The sequence below is a fragment of the Sardina pilchardus genome, chromosome 15, assembly GCF_963854185.1.
Source record: "Sardina pilchardus chromosome 15, fSarPil1.1, whole genome shotgun sequence".
Taxonomy (NCBI): domain Eukaryota; kingdom Metazoa; phylum Chordata; class Actinopteri; order Clupeiformes; family Clupeidae; genus Sardina; species Sardina pilchardus.
Genome location: NC_085008.1, coordinates 14,029,276 through 14,050,925, shown reverse-complemented (window position 1 = coordinate 14,050,925; position 21,650 = coordinate 14,029,276). Strand labels below are relative to the sequence as shown.

The 21,650-nt window shown below is 46.7% G+C and overlaps 1 protein-coding gene across 6 annotated transcripts; it reads left to right on the top strand.

Annotated features, from left to right (window-relative positions):
• Window positions 1-595: 595 nt before the first annotated feature.
• On the top strand, window positions 596-21,644 carry gatad2ab (GATA zinc finger domain containing 2Ab). Of its 6 annotated transcripts, none has more exons than XM_062555693.1 (13): window positions 596-741; window positions 9,019-9,210; window positions 9,378-9,456; window positions 10,073-10,355; window positions 13,220-13,346; window positions 13,685-13,816; window positions 14,245-14,316; window positions 15,485-15,613; window positions 16,040-16,240; window positions 16,599-16,863; window positions 17,160-17,602; window positions 18,063-18,180; window positions 19,353-21,644. In XM_062555693.1, the coding sequence occupies exons 2-13, from the start codon at window positions 9,067-9,069 to the stop codon at window positions 19,484-19,486; spliced, it is 2,127 nt and encodes a 708-aa protein (XP_062411677.1). In that variant the 5' UTR covers window positions 596-741; window positions 9,019-9,066; the 3' UTR covers window positions 19,487-21,644. The 6 variants fall into 6 exon arrangements, with proteins under 6 accessions (XP_062411677.1, XP_062411674.1, XP_062411678.1 ...); XM_062555690.1 differs by having other exon boundaries at window positions 18,063-18,309; XM_062555692.1 differs by having other exon boundaries at window positions 612-741; window positions 9,022-9,210; window positions 18,063-18,309.
• Window positions 21,645-21,650: the final 6 nt, after the last annotated feature.

Below are 21,650 nucleotides of genomic sequence, written 5' to 3'. Positions count from 1 at the left end.
AGCTCAGGAACGTCAGTAGGCCTATGCAATTGTTCCCTTTACCAACCGAAAAATAAATAAATAACCATTATCTGATTATTACATTAATTAATGCACCTTATCTGCAGTGGAATACAATAACTGTATTTGGAAGATTATATTTGTGTAAACTAGGGAAAGGTTTTAGAACTTTTGAGAAAGGGGCAATTAAGCTGCACTGACAATTTCATGTGATTGGAAGTGGACTAGCATTGGGACCATGGTCAGAGAGTATATTGGAAATGACATTTCACCTGCTATGCTCATTTTATGGTAAAAGTAGTGAAATAGTGGATGGGTCAAGCATAGAGGTAGACCGACCAGTTCTATCTGCATATGTTAATGGCCTGGACTGGATAGGGAAGCTGCAGATGAGCATCCTCCTCATAATGGTCAATCACAGCACAGGCTTTAAAGTTTCTATTTGTATATCCATCTGTTGGTGAGATACCCTAATGGCAAGGTCACAAACTCATCTTTTTCATCTCAGAATTGATTATCACTGTCCCAACCGGCCGCCCGGTGTGGCTAAACGCGCATGCTTAGTGCTGTGACGCCGTGTCTCCATGTGTAAACGGCTCATTATTTGGCAACCAGAGAAGCAACGGGCAGGGCTGAAAGGGGATCCCCGGGATTTTTTTTACACCGAACTAAGGGGTAAATAGTTATTTGGAACGCGTGGGAAAGTCTCGAGGGAAGCTACGGCATCATCACTCCTTCTCCGTAAGTTCAGCTGTATAAAATGCTGAAGTGAAAACAATTTGGGTATCAATTAAATGACCTCGAAGATTATAAGTTTTCCTAGTCCTCAGCCTAACGTTACTTGGCAAGCTAGCTAGCAACACCTAGCTAGCCAGCTAACGGGCTAGCTACATAGCTAACACATCGATGGAAATGCTAGGTAGCCAATGGTTTGTCTGGCACACTGGTGTAATTAGCCATACACCTAACGTTAGCTATTGATGGCTAAGAACAACCCGACGTTTCTTTCCTAAGAGTCTTCAAAAACGTAATAGTCTGCACTACTTTACAAGTCAGTTTGGTTTATAAACACCCTGAGCTTGTGGAAATTTGTCAAGTTTATTTAAAGTGACTTGAGTCTCTTGTAAGCTATCGAGTTTACGTTACCCAATTAGCCATGAATCCCACGATTGTTTGTTACAGAGTGTCTGTCCGTCTGTCTGTCTGGCAAGCCGACCGATTGTCCGAAGACGGGACTTCTGGTTAACGTTGGCTAGCTGGCTAAGAATTCTGCTAATAAGTTAACTGTTTCAATACTTTAGGCATCATATGTCTAAACATTCAGTCAAGTGAAAACTTGAATGATTACTACGACTAAACAAGTTGTGCAGGTAAATGATTAAAGTTTATGACTATCCGACAGATCATGAACAGAGGTTGTGATGGCTAAATAAAAGTAGCCAACTGGCTTTCTAACGTTAGCCAAGGCAGCTAATGTTAGCGCTTTTGGTTGTTGACTATCATCCGCTAACTTACCAATCTTGATCTTGTTGTGGTATTAAAGTTGCTATTAAATGACGGTTCGCTTTTCAGATTGACAGTGTTTGGTTATTGACCAAAGTTACATGCCTGATAAGTTAGCCGGGTAGCTATCTAGATGCCGCTAGCTAATGTTATCCCTACTTTCTATGGGGAAGTGTTTGAGTGTCAGTCACTGCCACCAATCAAAACTCTCTTTACCTTTATTTTTAATAGCGATGTGTCGGTTTATGTTTTATGTTGCTATTGTTGTATGTATATAAATGTATTTATCTATTTCCGTGATATATATTGGTCCTCTTAGAATGTGTTGTTAAATGAAGGTGAAGTTGTTGATTCCTTGCTAGAGAGTCTTAGCTGCTAACTGTGTCCTCGTTATTGATTATCATAATAAGTTGTTTTATTTACTCTGCATGTCTGTATCGGTGCGTACTGTCTTCTTATACGTAGAGTAGCTTAAGTGAAAGCGTTAGTTTATCTCAAGCTTACCCTGTGTTTGCTCTGTGCTGTGCAACGACATTTTTTACTTTTTGTACTGTATGAGGTACTTTGCCGGGTCAACACACTGTATTACGATGCGTATATCGTTCTTCTTGTTTACGTGCCGAGCATTTGGAAGGGGCATTACAATTGTGGCCAACCCAGTTCCCTGTGTCCATTTTCTGTACCAAGTGCCCGTTGCCGGTAGATATCAATGTGAAGAATTGATCTAGTCTCTGAAGTAATGTGAGCTTTATAAGAGCTATTGTGTGTTAATCATCCAGGAGAGTGACTTGGCACTCCCCAGTGATTGAAGGGGATGCCTCGGTTTGAATGTCATGGAGAAATGCATCTGGAGTGGTCACCCTGTGAGAGCCATTTAAGAGTAATGCAGTCAGACAAGCATAACTCTGCTTACTTCGGCCCAGGCCCAGTTCCCATGTTCCGTAGTCTGGCTCGATTACTCCAGCCTCTACAGGGCACCGTAGCCATTATCAAGACAGTACTTTAATTTAAAGCCATATCCACTTTCAGATAGTCTGACATGAAATGCTGACCCTGATGAAAGTCTGGCTATCCCCTTCAATATTGTACTCTGTTCTTCAATGTCGTACTGCCTTTGAGTATCAGTATAGCTGGCATCTTGCAGCACGGTGTCTCAAGGAATGTGGAAGGAGAAGGTTGTTGTAATATTTGATTATCACAGGCTACATTAGTGATCTAGTGTTTGGCTATAGTCTATTATTTTTGGATTGATCATGTCGTAGTGCAACAGGAATAGAGGAAGTAAATGCAGCGCTTTACATAAGGATGGCTTGATTGTGAGGAGGTGAGTCTACGCCTATGTGTGGTGTGAGTGAGTAGGTTGAGTGATAAACAGGAAATGCAGACAACCGACACGGAGGCATGGCTAGCCAGTCGGATGCTTTAGTCAAGTCTCTCAGCCCAACTTCCTGACTTCAAACAGAGACATCAGGCAGAGTCTCTGCCAAGATCTCTGTCGATCATAGCGGTAAAACTGCTCTATGTGCCCTAGGCCAAAGGCCTACTCGATAGAGACAGTGAGGACAGCTTTAGGATGACCTTCACAACTAGCCAAATGCTCTGGAAGGCTTCGTGAAAAGACCTTTGCCCCATTGGCTCAGCATGCCAAGGGCCAAAACCTTGTAACTGACTGGTCAGACGAATAGAGGCCCTCATCTCAGGAAATGATGGCAGCCAAATGTCTTAAAAATAGGTCAGCACTGCTCGGTCAGAGGGAGTTGTTTAGAAATGCACAGTAAAACGCCATTGGGTTAAGATCCACTGGCATTCGATTTTAAGAAAGCCGGTGAATGAATCGAAAACAAAGGCATGTTTTTCTAGTGTGTCTCTCAACAATAGTTTGTCACTCTCTGTTTTGGAGGGATAGCGCTGACATGACAACTCTGGAACTCTCAGTGCTACTGCAACATGAATGCAACATCAAGGCATTCATCCAGGGGGGACCACATGAACAACCTGTGTCAGGGAGCGACGTCACCCTTGCAGGAGCTTGGTCATGATTTGTGTTCATATGTGACCCAATAATGGCAGGTGTTCATATAGGTTGAGGAGAGGTCACCAGGTTAGTTTGTTAGTAGTGGTGCGCTTTCTGAGACTGTTGATGTTTATGTCCATGGCAAATGAGCCAGGAAGTTGCTTGGTGCTTTGGTGAGCGTTTTGATGTTCTTGATGGGTCTTGTTTAGAATGCAAAGATTAGTGCTATCCGCTTGTTAGTATGGTTGCATATGTTTAGGATGATGGACTTGGTGGAAAAAATGATCAGATGTCGGTGAAGAAACGTGCTAAACCAGTTTACATTCAGCCTTTCCTTGCCCTCTTCGGCCCCTGCAGGCAAACAGGGTTGAGTGCTTGTCTGGATCTGGAGTCAGCCACTCATTAGCCCCAGAGCATCTGCCACAGCTACTAATTAATGGAAAAGCCATCGAGCGCTTAGTCAGTCTACATTTTGATAGTATTACAAACATCCTCTTATTGAGGATTTCGGACAATCCAAACTCGATGTCTTGGCTAAATCAGGGACCCCAATAAACGGCCCTGCGCTCACATCTCCAATGTTGTTGTTGTTTTTCTTTAATGTGCGATTTGTCATTCGGCTAAGGGTTCATGTAGATTAGACCGAATGTGGCGATCTAGTCAGAGATAGGAATTGGGCACGTGCAGTCCTGTTATGAGGTGTGTATGTGTGTCTGTGTGTGCATGTAGAGGTGGGGGAGGGGTGTCTTTGCTGTAAGTGTTTGCTTCTTCGTGTGTGTGTGTGTGTGTGTGTGGGAGAGAGAGAGAGAGAGAGAGAGAGAGAGAAAGAGCATTCTTTTATGCTCACGTGTGGCAGATTGGCTCCACTTCCTGGCCTCGTGCTCGCTGTCATGTTTGTTGCTAGGGAGGCCAGGCTACCAGGTGGAGCCCCCAGCAGCCGCAGGGTTAAAGACGTCCATTTTGTTAGGTAACACCCTAATGGCCAGATCGGTGGCGTCAAAATGGCAGGGGCTTAACCCTTGATATGCAATGCTGCACCATTAGGGGCACTCATCCTCTAGTCAGCCAGGGGCAGCTGTGAGGGGGAACAAAGGAGCGAGATGGGTATTTAGTACAGTAGGTCTGGTAGCAGGGGGCCACGGCCCTTGTAAGGATCTCTGTGCTTTAACCTGTTCCCTGTGTGTGTGTGTGTGTGTGTGTGTGTGTGTGTGTGGCGCGTTACGTTGCGTAATCAAAAGTAGACGCTCAGGTAAAGATGAGGCGCTGTCACAAGGACGGGAGTTCTCTCCGATCAAAGAGTACTATGGGTCAGCGTCATCTTCAGGAAGATTCCCAACTGGAATTCTTTTGAGGCTGTTCTTCGTGTTATCCGTCTGACTTGGAAGGAGGGGGGAAAAGTACAGCGTGTATCATGAATGGGCCTCATCTCTGTAGCGCTGCTTTCCAAGTGACACATAATGAATAGTTCCTGCAAGCTCGATGTCCATTCCCCTGAGGAAGCTGTTGCATCAGAGCCGAGGGCCTCGGGAGGGGAAAAAGAGCTCCTTCACATCCAGTGCGGTCCCTGTCTTCAGCACACGTACAGTCAGTTGCTACCATAGACTGTTAAAAAAAGGGCCATGTGTATATAATAAGCTTCTCTTCATGTTATTTGGTCTCATTCATGTGTATATTAAAAAATACATGGCCACTGAATGAACAAATTAGTGTGTTCGCACGTTTGACTGTTTGAGACCAGGGATAAGTCAGTCCTTAGATATCCTCAGCAGGAAGCTTGTTGTCAGTTCTCTATTCAAGGGACATCAGTACACAGGGACACTGTTTTCCACCGACAGAGAACCGGTTCCGTTCCAGCTCGCGAACATTTGAACTGTTTGTGAGCATTTCAGCCAAACAAAAAACAGTTTGGAACTTGCCGTCTTGTGGTTGGTTTTTCCTCTGAACTAGAATGGGCATGTCATTCTACTGTTCAGAGGGGCGAAGACCGTCCATATCAACTGTTGCTATAAGGAAACTATACGTTTTATGGGACAACTGTTCATAGCATTCTCCCATGTATGCATATAATTAACTTTTGTTTTACATGCAACACCCACTGTTGCTATGACTGATGATGCACCCTTGGTTTGGTTCAAAACTGATGGAAACGTAGGCTGGTTCACTCGATAGCACCAAGGCTCAAATAATTCTGAACGGAACCGGTTCAAGAACTCGTTCTCTTTCGGTCGAAAAATTCCCTCTCTTAGGTCATGTGGGTCAAACTGGGTCAAAAGTAAAATATTCCTTGAAATGTCCATAATGTATGACCAATCCACATAGAATATGTAATATCTGTGTAATTAGGCAAACAGTTGTGGTCAAAGGGCACACTTTTGATGTAACATATAAGTTTGGCCAAGCTCTTTGAAAAGGGACATAAGAGATGAAGTCTGAGTGAAGCCTGCTCCTACCACACAATATCACAAAGAGTTAGGAACCATATGTCTCTATTGATTTATTTAGATTTTATACATAGTTATTTTTATTTGGTAATGAGGGTCAGCAACATATTACAAATCTTCCCCCCTTCCTCTTGAGAGACGCAATGCAAGACCAGGAAGTACTCGCTTTATTTGAAATGATGGAATGTTTGCTTAAGTGTCAAGAGGATTGTTATGTGCAGAGAGTTATTTGTAAAGAGGCTTACAGGAGGTAAAATGGAGCATACTGGTGCATGTTTGTTAAAAGTCCATAAAGATTCCTCATGTTTGTAGCCTAGTTGATATTGATGGTCTGCATAGTTGTAGTGAGACAGCTCCCCAGATCCACTTTACAACTCATCTGATTGGGCAAAACAGGCCTGTGGGTAGTGACCCGTCGTGTTTGCTCTCGTCACCCCCACCTGTGAAAGAGCACCTGTGTTGAGATGGGCACTGACCACAGCTTGCAGAAATTCTGTCGTTTGTATGCAAATATGTAATGCTGCTGTGATCCAAGCCCCGCTATGCAAAGTGTAATGAAAGTCCGTACAGTAGAGAGGCAGTTGAAAACTCGCCTCTAGAAGGGCCGTGTGAGCTCTGGTCTTAAAGAAGAGCCGGAGGGCACCAATGGGCTGTTTTTCCAGAGCTTGACATCTGATTACTTCCATTTATGGACATATGACACCGGCTTCCACCAAGACTGAGTGATGCCTGCACCTCTAATGAGTTCTCTACTCATCATCCTGCTCTTAGAAGCTGCTGAGACCCTATCCCCTTGGTCCCCCTCTGCAATCCTGTCTTGTTAGGCGTTGATCCTATTTCAGTAATCTGCCCAGTTCTGATACGCATTTGTGATGGGCATTTGAGAGTTGGATGTCCAGGCTCTCCATAGAGATTTAGAAGTAAAGCCTGGCCACTCGTGACTCGACTCATCTCGACTCTTGTTCTTTCTCTTGTTTCCTGGTGGTTCCTGTGCCACCTCTTGTAAATATGTTTACGTTAAGCTGTTCAACACCGCTTCCATAGCTCATGCCATGCATTTCCTTTTTCTTTTTTGTTGCTTAGCAGCAGGATATACAGACCATCCTTCTCCCTAGAGGACACCACAGTGATTGCCTTCTACCACTAACAGCCCTCTCTGCTCTATTGCAGCAAGAGACACCCCCCCCCCCCCCCCCCCCCATTTAGACTGTAAGCAACTGGACAGAGCAGTATCATATGGACAGAGAGCCCAGGCTAGCTACCATGTCTCTACCTCTCTATATCCCACATAGTAGCCACAGTCACCAGGATCTCCCCACCTTCTGAGTGCTTCTGCTTTCAGCACAGACTTTGGTCTTTTAGCCGCTCATAGAAAGTTCTAGCAGCAGGTTTATTGTCAATGCTGCTGTCACATATGCTATTCCTAGAAAGGGTTTTTTTGGGAAAAGTGTGTCACTAAGTCACCATCACGTTGGATATCATCAGCAAGAATAGACACATGATCTAGACAATAGGAGTTGCTGGATTAGAGGAGGGGAGATCAGTATGTTTCTCAGCCCTTCTACAGCTTTTCAAGCAAAAGAATTAAGCCTGAACAAAGGACAGCCCAGTGTACATTTAGTAGCATTTAGAGCAGCTCAGCTGCTCTCCTCTGATTTATAGACCTCTTATTGCAGACTTGTCTACTCTTGAACACGTCTCTGAAGATTAAAATGTCATGTTAAAGAAGTGGTTTATTTGAAAGTAGGAAAATACGTCTGATGTGATCTCACTTGGATCAGTTCCATAGTGCCACTCTTCAGCAACTGTGTGCATATGTCAAGTCCTTTTGTCCTCCTGTCAGTTTGCCTAAAGTTCACATTGTTGGATTCACCCGCAACTTGAATTGTTTGCTGTCTTTAAGTATGACAATGACCAGAGAGAAAATGGCGTCGGGGGAACAAATTACAAGCTCTCTGAGGCTCGATGTAGGCTTAACACAGACGTGTGTGTGTGTGTGTGTGTGTGTGTGTGTGTGTGTGTGTGTGTGTGTGTGCGCGTGCGTGCGCGTGTCTGTCTGTGCGCCCCCGTGTGTGTACGTGTGCACTGCAGTGGCCTCTACGTTTCCTGTTGTTGCTTCGGAGTGGCCGACGTCGGCCATCTCAGGCTGACTTTTGTTTTGGAATGCTAAGGCCCCACCTCCCTAGCAGACACAGACCTGTGTGTGTGTGGGGGGGGGGGGAGAGTGTGTGTGTGTGTGTGTGTGTGTGTGTGTGTGTGTGTGTGTGTGTGTGTGCGCGCATGGTCGTGTGCAAGCATATGTGTGTGGGGGCACTCATGCGTTTGCTGCCAGCCCCGTCTCTCCAGGGGTTAAAAACCTGCCTGAGCTTCTCTCGCCCACAGACCAGTTCAAACCGGTTCTCAGGGAAGTGCTTTGTGTGTCCCATGGAATCTTGGGAAGGGTCATGTGGATCCCTGATGATGTCACGGGAGATGAGAAAGTCCTTGAGTCAGCTTTCTTTATCAGACGGAAGATGTAGTGTGTGTGTGTGTGTGTGTGTTGTGTGATGTGTGACATGGCTGCGAACCTATGTAGAATAAGAGGCGATTGACATGATAAAAAGTGTAAATGTTAGTGTGACAACTGAGGGGGGAGGGGCGGAGGGATTAAGAGCGTTGAATCATAGGGCGTCTGCCCAAAAAGCTGCGGAGCACTCTACAGTTGGTTAAACTGCCATGACCGAGGAGTTAACTCTGTAGGCTTAAATGGGCCTAAAACATGCTCCGCTCGTGCCCCACGTGAGCTCGGCCCATGGAGCTCATATCTGCCTGTCAAGATTATGTATTCCACGCATGAAACGTTAGCCTAATCATTTGATTGCATGAAATTCCAAGGACATGAGAATGATAAATGACTTGAAGCAGGCACTGTTTTAGAAGTCCCGTTTCCTTCTTCAGTGCCTGTTAAAGACTTCTAATGCATTGTTTTATTATCTCTCTCTCTATATATATATTGTTTTATGTAACATCTAGCTGTAAGCAGTGTGTGAAAATGACCCTTGAGTGTGCATTGCTTTGTAGCAGGAGGTGTAGAGTGCTGACAGGCTTGATGTGAGGAGTGTGACCTGGATGCTGTTGGAGGGTTCATGTGGAAGTACAGAAGTGCAGCCTTTAAGACGTTGTGGGAGGCGTAGCGTTGTCATGCAGGCCCCATTCTGTCCATCAGAAGGAAAAGCCAGTACTGAGATGACAAAAGCAACATCAGACACACAGGTTGTTCCAGAAAGGACTTTTTTTTCTCTCTCTCTCCCAGCGCTAAAACAGGCTGAGGCTGTATTATTTAAATTATTTAAACCGTTATACTTTACACTGTGGCAAATGATTGAATTATATTTTGAATGGCATTACTTGAATATCAAAACCCTTTCATCCAAATCTAGCTCTCAACCTCTTCGATGAGCCTGTGCAATGAGGAGGAGAATTGGCCAAAAAGCGTGACTGACATCCCCCTGCATCCAGGCAAGGCTGAACTCTGTGTGTGGAAATATATCCAGCAAGGCTAGGTCATTCATATTCAGCATGTGGATTTTCTTGCATCTGGAAAGGGCTTAGTCACTCTGGGGTGTAAATTCAAGACTCAGTACTTTCATTATCAGCGTGGAAAATTGGGATTTGGGAGATCACAAGCACAGAGAACAGAAAGACAACAAACCCACTGATTCGTAAAATACTCAATGCATGAAACAAGCCAGATGTTAAAAACTATCCCATAGACATACAGTATGTGATAAAAAGTCAAGCAAATTAGAGAAGAAGACACAATAATAAGTCCTGATTAGAGCGCAATAAAATGAGTCACTTACACCAGTAGGATGTTGGCAGTGCCCCACTGGATAATTTCACCCACCCACACCGATTATTGCTTTAACTGCTTGTAAACAACGAGACTCTGTAACACTGAGATGTCTTATAGGTGCATATGGCTTTCCAAAGCTGCAGAAAGAAACCAAAACCATCGGCAGATGATATCAGTGGACTTTGTTCGATATGTACATTCGTGTGTGTGTGTGTGTGTGAGACACGTGCCTGTGCATGGAAAGCTCATCTCGTGTGCCCTGCGTGTGTCTGTATCTAGGCGAGAAGATGTCAGCGGAGGAGGTGGTGCGACAGACGCGCAGCCAGAAGCGAGCGCTGGAGAAGGATGCCCCGCCCTCGGAGGCCGAGCTCAAGCGACTCAAGCTGGAGCACCCGGAGCTGGCGGCCGGCGGCGGCGACGACGGCCTGCGGCTCGGCAGTAACGCGGCGCTGCCCAACGCCGCCAAGGTCAGCAGCCTGCTGAAGTCCGGCGAGGTCAAGGCCACCATCAAGGTGGAGCTACAGACCGGTGACGAGCCAGTGGACATGAGCACAACCAAGAGGTGAGTCCAGATCCCACCACCCATGCACTTCTCCAGATCCCACCACCCATGCACCTCTAGGCATAGAAAGCAGTGTTAGACTCGTCCTCAAACACACACTTTTCCTGCACTTTTACTGCTATCTGAGAGGGCTACCGATGTGTAAGCACCTAAATGACGTAATCCAACCATTCAGAGCTTCCTGCACAATGTGCCGCATAATTGTGCAGCTTGTTCAGTAAAACTTCCTCAATTTTACCTGCAGCAAGTCTCCACTCACGGAAGTTTGCTTTTATCCCGTAAGCTCAGGACTTGCTACATCCGCAGTAATCCGCTTTCATTTGAATCGGAAACACTTTTGTTGTATTTGCGCCTCTCATCTACAGTACACTGCTCCGGTGTTTTCAAGCTCCTGAAGCAGAATGATTTAAAATGCTGTCAGCCCTGCACTCATGAGGAAAACTAGGGCCTTTATACCTTCTGCTGAGGACTTTACAAGGTTTTAGTCATAATGTTAGACTACTGTTACAAAACTGAATTCCGATGGATGTCTGATGGAGACGAGCCTATGAATACAATAAAGAGGCAAGGAAAGTTTCTACTGAAAAACAAGCTGAAATCTGCCAAGACACGTAGACATCTTGAAGCGTATTAAAAGTTTATCATGGATTCTACCAAAGAACCCTCTTCTCCTAAGTTGCACTACATAAGTGAGACGTTTACCTTTTGATGTAATTTACAGTTAAGTTCCTGTACCTCCCCAGCCTGGCACTAGACCCACAATGTAGATAACCAACAAGATAATCTGTAGTGTGAGCCTTTTGATCTCTGACTATTAGAGCTTCTGTACAGCTCCTCTTTCGAGACACTGCTATTAATAAATCCAGTGTCGTTTGTGCTAAGGAGGGTGCTTTTGTTGCAGCTATTTTTGGCCCTGTGGTAACGGCATGTGCAGATGTTCAGTGTTGTCGCGAGCGACTCTTGAGGGCCCTGACAGCAGAGCGTTGTGTTGGGGACTCGGTGTGCGCTCCGTCTTCAGGACGCCGCCGCTCTGGCCTGGTGCTCCACTTTCAGCCCTGCAGACTCGTAGGCCTCAGCAGCAACAGTGGCAGCAGCAGCAACAACAACAGCAACAGCTGTCTGCTCCATTTTCTGCTGCTGCACCTGAGCTACGCCTCACTTCACAAAATGAAGACTGGTCGTCACAAACTGGTTCCAACCGGCCGTTGCCATGGTTTCCATGAGAGGGATCAGTTAAAGAGGGGGAGAGGGGAAAAAAGGGAGGGAGAGGGCCATGTGATCGTGGAGGGAAATAGTTGGGTCATGTGATCTCTTTTTGTTGTGAGTAATGCACACAGGAAGTGATAGCAGGCCTGTGAAGATGAAACAAAAGTTCACGCTCGACCCCCCTGCTATGTTGCCTTGTCCCGTTGCCCCACCCCCACCCAGGCACCATATACTCACTCACTCACTCACTCACTCACTCACTCACTCACACACTCACACACTCGAGCAGCCACCGTCAAACCGCTGCTACACTTTTTGTGAATTGCGTAATGTTGTTTTATTGATTTGACTCATTCTGCCACTGGTATGGCGGATGGCTTCTGCTGTGGTCTTGTGCGCAGATGTGTGATGGCCATGTGTACGCTAACACTTGTTCAGTGTGCCGTTCCAAGTGTGTGTGTGTGTGTGTGTGTGAGTGTTGCGCTCTGCTGGGTTCTGGAATGGAGCCATGCGCCGTGCCGAGTTTGTCATGGCGGTAGTCTCGTCCGAGACGCTCCCAGAGATGGTGTGTGCGTCCCTCTTGATGGGCATGTGCTCTGCCTCACAGCCAGAGCCGAGGACATTGTCTTTGTGTGTCTGTGTTCTGTGGTTTGGCATTAGGCCATTCACACCCACCGACCCCCACCGATCCCTCCCTCCTCTAGCAGGCCTTGGAGGCCGCTGTCTCTGGGCGGAGACTTTGCTGCGGCCAGCGAACAACTGTCCTGATGAGAGTCAACAACCCCCCCCCACACACACACACACACACACACACACACACACACACACACACACACACCCCCCCCCCCCCCCCCCCTCCACGCACACACCACAAACCGCTTCCCATCAGATACGGCAAAGCCTGATGTGAGGCGGGTGGGATTGGGGGAGGGGTGGCGTTATCTCCTCCATCATCCATGCAGGCCCTGCCAGTCCTTTTGTCCCTCCAGAGACGTGCGCAGGGCTGCGGCAGGCACACACTCCAGTGTGGGGGAACTTTGGCCCACACAGCAACTTGTTTTTGTAAAGGTAAATAATAAATGCCGTGGCCGTAGCACAGGTTTGCATTTGATGATTGTACTGGGGGCAAGCTAACGCTGTTGTTGGCCTATGATTGGTATTGATTTTTTTTTTCAGAGCTGTAGTATAGTTCTGGAAAGTGTTTTTCTTGTCATTTTTGCCACCTGCCGTTTTGTTGAGCTGACCATTCTCATGTCCTTCTGGAGGCTCTACAACAGGCACCTTCTACCTAGAGAACAACAGGCACCTTCTACTTTTGATTATTATTATTTTTGTTTTATTTTTATAATATGCATGAGCTGTGTTCACACTGGGAGACAATTTGGGAGAATAATTTTAGTTTTAGTGGTATGAATCCACAGTTGTGGAGGGACCTAAGAAAGTTCTAATATTGCTGGCGGAGTTGTTTACAGTAAGCTGTATATTTTTGCATCTTTGTCATTAATGTGGTGGTGACAACGTGGCCCTCGGCTTGGACTCTGTCCCCATCGTGGTGCAGTAATGATCAATGCCGCAGTGGTTTGAACTCTCTGTGTGTGTGTGTGTGTGTGTGTGTGTGTGTGTGTTTGTGTGTGTCTGTGTATCCTCCGCCTTCTCAGTGAGATTAAGAAAGAGCGGCCGCCAACGCCAGATGACGTCATTGTGCTGTCGGACAACGAGCCCTCCAGTCCCATGATGAATGGCCTGAGCCACAGCGTGAGGAAGGCCGACACGGACATGCTCATGGTAAGCGCCGCCAGGCCAGGCCACGCCAGCGGACAGCCGCCGGCCTGTTTGCCCGAGGGCAGCTGTGCGGCCGACAGCGCTGTAACGTCGGAGCTGACGGTGCCGAACCCAGACCCAGTCAATGCTCTACAGTTAAAAACACAGCCCTCTGCTTGTTGGTAACAGTTTCCTGTGTTTGTGTGGGTGTGAGCGTTTGCGGAGGTGATAAGTTGACTTTTAATAGAAAAACAGACCTTTTAGTCGGTAATCAGATATAGCCACGTGTATGCGTCTTTCACCTGTGTATGTGTGAGCACATGTACTTACGTGTGTGTGTGTGTGTGTGTGTGTGTGCGCAGAAGAGCAGTCCAGAGGAGCGGGAATGTATCATTAAGCATCTGAAGGAAGAGCTGCGTCTGCAGGAGGCCAAGCTGGTGCTGCTCAAGAAGCTCCGGCAGAGCCAGATCCAGAAGGAGAGCACTGTGCAAAAGGTACCGCATCTACACACACACACTTCTACACACTCCACACGTGTAAACACACACACTTATACACACTCCACCCATGTACACACACACACACACACTTATACACACTCCACACGTGTAAACACACACACACTTATACACACTCCACCCATGTACACACACACACACATACACACACACACACACTTATACACACTCCACACGTGTAACACACACACACACACACACACACACACACACACACACACACACACGTTTCCTCGCTCCACACGTTTAAACACACACCCACTCAGTCCTAAACATATGTATAAGCCTCTGTCCATCCTCCACACACGATTCCTCACATCTCACCTCATCTTCTTTATGCCCCCCCACCCCCCCCCCCCCCCCCCCCCCACCCCAATCCCCCATTTCCTGTTTCTCTCCATCAGCCCATAAACTCTGTGGCAACTCCACCTCCACTGGTCAGAGGCAGTATCCCCTCCAGTAAAGGCCAGCTCCAAGTAAGCACTCCGCCTCCGCACAAAGTATGTGAATAAGAAACGTTCCCTTCGTTTTAAAGAACTAGGCCTTACTACTTAACATACATCTATACATTATTACCTCTAGTCTTTACAGAGAGTAGGGAGGGTGATTTATATCTTGCATAAATGATAGATAGAGACTTTATTGTCCTATAAGGATATTCTTCACATGGCTTCACATTACACTCTCAGTAGCCATTTATTTCATACTGTTGCGAGTGCTGATGTAGTACTGTGCGATACTACGATATATATCGTTGTACGACAGAAAAATGTCTATCGTACGATACAGTCCTCTACCGTTTATATCGTAATTTTAACGTGTGTGGCTGTGACTGCTCAGACAATTCAACTGCAGGTGCGTTGCCGCTTCTCGCAGCGGGCAACGTAAACTTAATTTACTGACTCGGGATGGGTGGCCAGGCAAATGGACGCAGGCAGCTAATAGTAAACAAATTAAACGTTTTTGACGTTGGCATAAAGACTAGTGTTGCACGGTGCACCGATACAACAAAAGTATTGCAATACCCTGAAATTAAAAATGTCACAACACCTAATGTTAGCCTACTTTACAATACGTTTAAGAATGACTGTGTTCTTCTGAAGAAGCGGTGCGCGCAAGGCAGGTCTCCCCTAAAAGCTAGCCTGTGGCTGTGCGTCTTTCCCCCCCTCACACACACTGGTATGCGCAGCAGTGCTATTGACAGCGATACATTGCTGCTAGTTTAAGTGATGCTATTGTAACACACAAGTAAAGGCTAATATCAAGTTGATTTGCTCACTTGCATCTCTCAAATGTGTGTTGCTAACCAATCTAGGCTATGGCATTTAGATAATTTAGGCTTACTACTGGGTTTAACGTCATTATTTTCTCTCACGTATTTCTTAAAGCGACAGGCACTTAATTACACCTACTGTACACAACCACAACTGTTAAAAAAATGTTTTTTAGAAATTATAAGAAAAATTTGCATTCATGTGTGGATGTAAATATATAATTTTAAGTAGAAATTCTATATCGGGATATATATCGTTATCGTGGTATAGAATTGCCTATATCGGGATATAACTTTTTGTTCATATCGCACAGCACTATGCTGATGTTGTTTGGTAGTGGATCTCTAAAGGCAACCCTTGCTGCCCACAGGCAAACTCAGGCCGCAGCTCGGGCACGGTCATCCCCCCGCCTCTGGTGCGCGGAGGTCAGCAGCTCAACTCCAAAATGGGCTCCCAGAACGCTCAGATAGTCATGCCGCCCCTGGTCCGAGGCGCTCAGGTAACGCCGCAGTCCTCCCGTGCATGTACAACACTCTGTCTGAACTTTATCCTGATTCGGGGCTTCTGGTAGACGTGGGTATGTTTTCAATTATTGACCAGGCACATGAGTAGTTTGCCTGAAGCGCTAACAACTTACCACTGATGGGGTCATTTTGCCATATAAGGAGGTTGACTGAACAGGACGTCAAGCCTGTGCACATAGACAAAACAGTCGTGAATTAGAGACTGGCACCATGCCGCAGTTTGGACTCAATCAAGCTGTGTATTATTAGAGTGAACGGTTGAGTGACAATGTTGTGACTGAAAGTGAGGCTATGTTCTTTTATGGTTCTGCATCTCACCATTCCTGTCGTCTTCTCTCTCTCTCTGTGTGTGTGTATATGTGTGTGTGTGTGTGTGTGTGTGTGTGTGTGCGTGTGCGCAGCCCATCTCGGTGACTCCCCAGCAGATCCAGAGTCTGCGGCAGCAGCACCAGGCCCACTCGGGCTCGGGTCCCCCTCCGCTGCTGCTGGCCCCGCGGGCCTCCATGCCCAACCTGCAGGCGCAGGGCCAGAGGATCATCCAGCAGGGCCTGATCCGCGTGGCCAACGTCGCCAACACCAACGTGCTGGTCAATATCTCACAGGTGCGCCCCTCCTACCTGACACAGACAGGTGTAGCGAATGCTGGACAGCTTTTGGTGTACTACAGAAGCATAATATAATCTGTCACATGACCGCAGACAAGAAGACTAAACAGACAGTTTGTAAAGGCCACCATGAGTAATCAATCTGTTGGCAAACAAGTAATATTAAATGTAATATACTGAAAAAAAATATTATATTAAAATGATATAATATTATATATTTATGTACAGCAGTTTGTCATATAATGGCATTTTCATCTTCCATTTGATCTGTAATTGGATATCAAAAAGCAGTTCAAGTAATGTCTTACCCGGAGCCTGTGGTGTTAACTGCTCTCCTCCTACCGCCCACTCTCAGGCTTCTCCCACCAACCTGAAGGGCTCAACGCTGACCTCCCAGTCCAACAGCTCGGCGGTGAACGTGAACGACTCGCCGGCCAGCCGGCAGGCGGCGGCCAAGCTGGCCCTGCGCAAGCAGCTGGAGAAGACCCTCCTGGAGATCCCGCCGCCCAAGCCGCCCGCGCCCCAGCTCAACTTCCTGCCCTCGGCCGCCAACAACGAGTTCATCTACCTGGTGGGGCTGGAGGAGGTGGTGCAGAACCTGCTCGACACGCTGGGAAGAGGTGGGCAAGGAAACGCCCGCTACACACCTGTCATCTTACGACACACACACACACACACACACAAGCACACACAAGCACGCCATAGGCATTTCTTTACTTGCCTACACCTGTTGGTGTAATCGTTGGCGGTTTCTGAGGAAGCACAATAGATGAGGGCTCAGGGGAATTAGGCCAAGAGATTAACTAGTGTTGTGTACAGGGCTAAAGGTTCATGGGGCTAATTGCCACACAGTCACCCTTGCTTTGTTGTCACAGTTTCTTAGCCTGACTTGTTTGTTTGTTTGTTTGTTTTTTAGGAAAGGCCCAAGGACTGGTCCCTGCGGCCCCCAAGGAGCCGTTCACCTGCACCCAGTGCCAGACCGACTTCACCTCTCGCTGGAGGCAGGACAAGGGCGGCGTCATCATGTGCGAGCACTGCATGTCGTCCAACCAGAAGAAGGCCCTGAAGGCCGAGCACACCAGCCGGCTGAAGGCGGCCTTCGTCAAGGCCCTGCAGCAGGAGCAGGAGATCGAGCAGCGCATCATGCTGCAGGCCGCCTCCTTGCCCCACTCCTCCAAGCCCTCCTCCTCCTCCTCCTCCTCCGGCGGCGGCACCTCCTCCTCGCTGTCGTCCTCGGTGGTGAAGGCCGAGCAGCACCTGCTGGTGTCTCCGCAGTACAAGCAGGCGCGCTCTCTGGCTCACCAGGCGCAGGCTAACCGCAGCACACCGGTCAACCGCCACCACTCCACCATCAAGCAGGTACCATTACGGGGCTTCTGCTGACCTGTTTCAGCTTCTAGTGCACTTAGTCATTTTTATAGTATCATTTTCACTGGACTTAGACCAGTAGGTTACGGAAAGAATCTCACAATGGTCCTGGTGATGTTTCTCAAGGTCACCGAGCCCCCATGTTCATGCCCCCGGGGTGTAGCACTGTAGCTGCCTGGTAGCTCTAGCTGTTGGTTGCAGCAGCTCGAGCTAGATAGGACCGATTGTTTTTTGGGGGGGTTTCCCATACCGACAGTACTCGGTGACCAGAATTCTCCATGAATATTTTTACACAAACAGTACTTGTTTGAGAAAGCCAAAGCCTTTTGTAAAGCCTATTTTGGGTTTAGAAGACATGGTGGCTTTTGAACGTCCCTCTTTTTATTTCCTTATTAGTTTGCAGCTCTTAATTTCCTGCTCTCCTCCGTTGTCTTGTTTGCTGCCGGTGCAGAGTCCAGGCCATCTGTCTCGTTCGGGCCAGTCTGTAGGGGGCCGGACCGTGAGCCACACCTTCTCCCAGGCGCAGCTGCAGAACGCCGTGACGGCCGCCGCTCTGGTCAGCAGGCCAGGTAAGCATGCCATGCGTCCAGGGGCAAAGGGCAGCAGTGGCGGCGGAGGCAGCAACCGCAGCAGCAGCGGCAGCAGCAGCAGTAGTCCCGCTGCCAACGCCTGGAAGAAGCAGAACGCCCTCAGCGCAGGTAGATGAGCCCGTCTGACTGGAGCCCACTGAGTGCCCAGCAAACATGTGTTTGGCCCCCCAAGTCCATCCCCCACTTCTCTCTCTCTCTCTCTCTCTCTCTCTCTCTCTCTCTCTCTCTCTCTCTCTCTCTCTCTCTCTCTCTCTCTCTCTCTCTCTCTCTCTCTCTCTCTCTCTCTTTCTTTTTCTGTCTCTGTTTCTCTCTCTCTCTTTATTTTTCTGTGTCTCCCTCTCTTTTTCTCTCTCCCTTTCTTTTTCTGTGTCTCTTTTTCTCTCTCTCTCCCCCTCTCTCATAATAATATTGACATTTGCAATAAATCCAGACATAATGCTTATAGATAGTAAGTAAGAAAGTATCATTCTTTGTGTATGTATTCCTTAATCATAGGAATGTATGCAGTTAGTGGGAGAATCTCTCTTTGGGTCTGGTATTGATTTTATTGTTTTGTTTTTTGTTTTCTGCACAATGTTGTATTCACACATCATTGTCATGAAGGACTGAATCCTATTAACGGCCAAGCCCAATACAATTTACGGTCGTTATGTTGTTTACGTCAACACAGCGAAACCTGGTTATTAATATCGTTGTATATAATGAATACTGGTATCCTTATCCCGGTTTCCAATGCAATAGCGCTTGTTTGCATTAGACACCAGGATTATATATTTAATGCAACAGTATCCCGGTTTCTATCAAAGTACTCCAGATAGCGTAACTGGATTTCTCAAAAAAGAGTTTATTCGGGGTTCTGAAATCTGGATGTGATTACACTCGCAAACACAAAATCGGGGATGCTTCACAGTCCCCCATCATGACCGGCATGATGAAGTGCATGTAAACAGTCATAGTAAAAATATGAACAGATTGGGGAACAGTCTGTCCTGAAATGTGCAGTTTCATCGTTTACGATTAAGAACAGTGCAATTTCAAACCCTTATACCTCAGGTACATGTGAAAGGGACGCTTCGAGATGCAGCTGTTCCACTTTTGGGCGTTTTCCTTTACCCTCACCTAACTGACACCTGTGATTCCTCTGGTTTCAGCCGTCACCATGGCCTACGTGAACCCGAGCCTGACGGTGCACAAGAGCACCTCTGCCGTGGAGCGCCAGCGCGAGTATCTGCTGGACATGATCCCCTCCCGCTCCATCTCTCAGACAGCTAACACATGGAAATAACCCCCTGGGCCCCCCCTCGCCCTCCCTCCCCCTCTGTTGGACATGAGAATTTATAGTAGTTATAATTGTAATGATTTATCAACATAAGAGTGGACATTTGGTGGATTACCTCGTTACGAGGTAACCAGCTATTGACCAATTATAATAAACAAACAAACAAACAAACAAAAAAAAAAGCTCTTTCCCACACCTGATCTTCTATTATTTCCTCTGAGCTAGTGGTACTTGTGAGGTAAACATACCCTGTATGTGTGTGTTGGGGTTGGATAAGTAGCCTCTGAGGAAAAAGGAAAAACTTAAGGCCTCCAAAACGGACGTGGGAAGGAGATGAAACGTGGACCTCTTGGGCACCCGTAGGCAGGAACCCGTCTGCACTATGCGCCGGCAGCTCAGGGCAGTTGCAGCAGGTGACCCGAGTCACGCCAAAGATGGACCCACACAGGCCCGACTACTGGCTTTCGCCACTCTGCTGCTCGCTGGTCTCCAGTGGGCGAGGCGGCAGGAAAACGCACCCACAACGGCAGGGAGTGTCTTTGGGCTTCGTGGACCATCCACCTAATCGTACTAGACTTTTTTGCTTTAGCTTCGCAAAACTAAGAGACTTCTACTTATATATGTATGAAGACACAGTCTGCCTCTTGCCTGAATCACCAACCAGCAATGTGGAGGATCAGGTTTGTGTCATTTTTGTATTGCTGATTTTTCTTTCTTTCTTTTTTTCCTCCCCCTCCCTGCAGTATACTGTAAGCAGAGACCCCCCCCGCCCCCCCCCCCCCCCCCACCCCCCTCTATCCCCCATTCTAATGAAACTGGACTTTCGTTAAGGTCTAAGTTGTAAGGTCTGGTTATACAGTTTAGGTGGTTTTACATCTGATTGTTAAGTGTTTATTTTTTAAACACCTTTTTGAAAAAAAAAACAAGCTAAGCGTTAAGGAAGGTAGTGAGCAGTCATGGACCACTTCTTGGAGAAGTGATTTTTATAGTTGGTATAACCCTCCGTGATGAAAACAGTGGAGCTACTGCTGTACTTAAAGTGGATTTGGGGATGTTGATCATGGTAGCATGTTTCTCCTCTGAGAAGGGGCCAGGGCCTCCTCTTCATATATTATACTTTTAGTCCTAGGTTGTGGTGTTTTTTCCCTTTAGGTAAGTGCTGTACATGGGAATATTATTAAGAAGGTCACTTTAGATGAAGGATATTCCAATGCATAATTGTTTTGTTTTTAAAATCTCCAGTTCCTTTATTTAGGTATTCTCATCATCCCCAATGGCTCCTCGCTTTGTCCAATGCTTTAAAGTACTGGAAATAATTTTCTCATGGAATAATCCATAATTTATTTGTGCTCAGTTTAGCTGGGGTGGTGGAATGAACTTGGAGTAGAAGATATTTGTAATGACCGACTTGGCTCTGTTGCTTGCACCAAGAGTAACGTTTGTAATCACACCTGGTGGAGAAAGCCAGAAATGGGGGTGTTAGTGTAGGGGGTTTCCCTTTTAGGTTTTATTGCAGAAGTCCTATAAAACCTCGTATATCGCCCTTGAATCTAGACTTGAAATATATAAATACAAAATAGGTCACAAAATTGGAAAACAGATGTCTAATCTCATTCCGGTGCTTACAAATTGCCATAACCATGTTGGGTTTACAGCAGTGTGTATTTCAAAACACCGTTTTGCCCCCTTGACTACTAGGTTTTGGTACTTCTGAATCTCATCATCACCGACATTTAACTAACTTGGCATATCTAAACAGCTGTGTTTTTCGGCGATTCCAGCCTCTCCACCCATCCAACTAATCTATTCCCACACTTTATAAATCCATGAAAAGTCATTCATTTCCCTGTGTTGGAAGTCCTCTGGTCAGAACCCTTTGGACATCTGTGGAGACTTAGTGTCTTTGGGCTACTGGTTCTGTGGCTGCTCCTGTCTGCAGCGTTGCCCAATGCTGAGTGATTAACTAACACCATTCCGTCTTTAGGGGTGCTGGCCTGTTACCGCCTTGCATACCCACCATGAATTGTACAAGAAGTGTAACTTTTGTTGTATTTTTTTTCTGCTCAATTGTTAATGAAAATAAACTAATTTTAACCCCTTTTACATTTTTGTGTGAATATCTAGGATTGAATGGGTTTTCATGCCTCTGCTGTAATAAATGAAATTATAA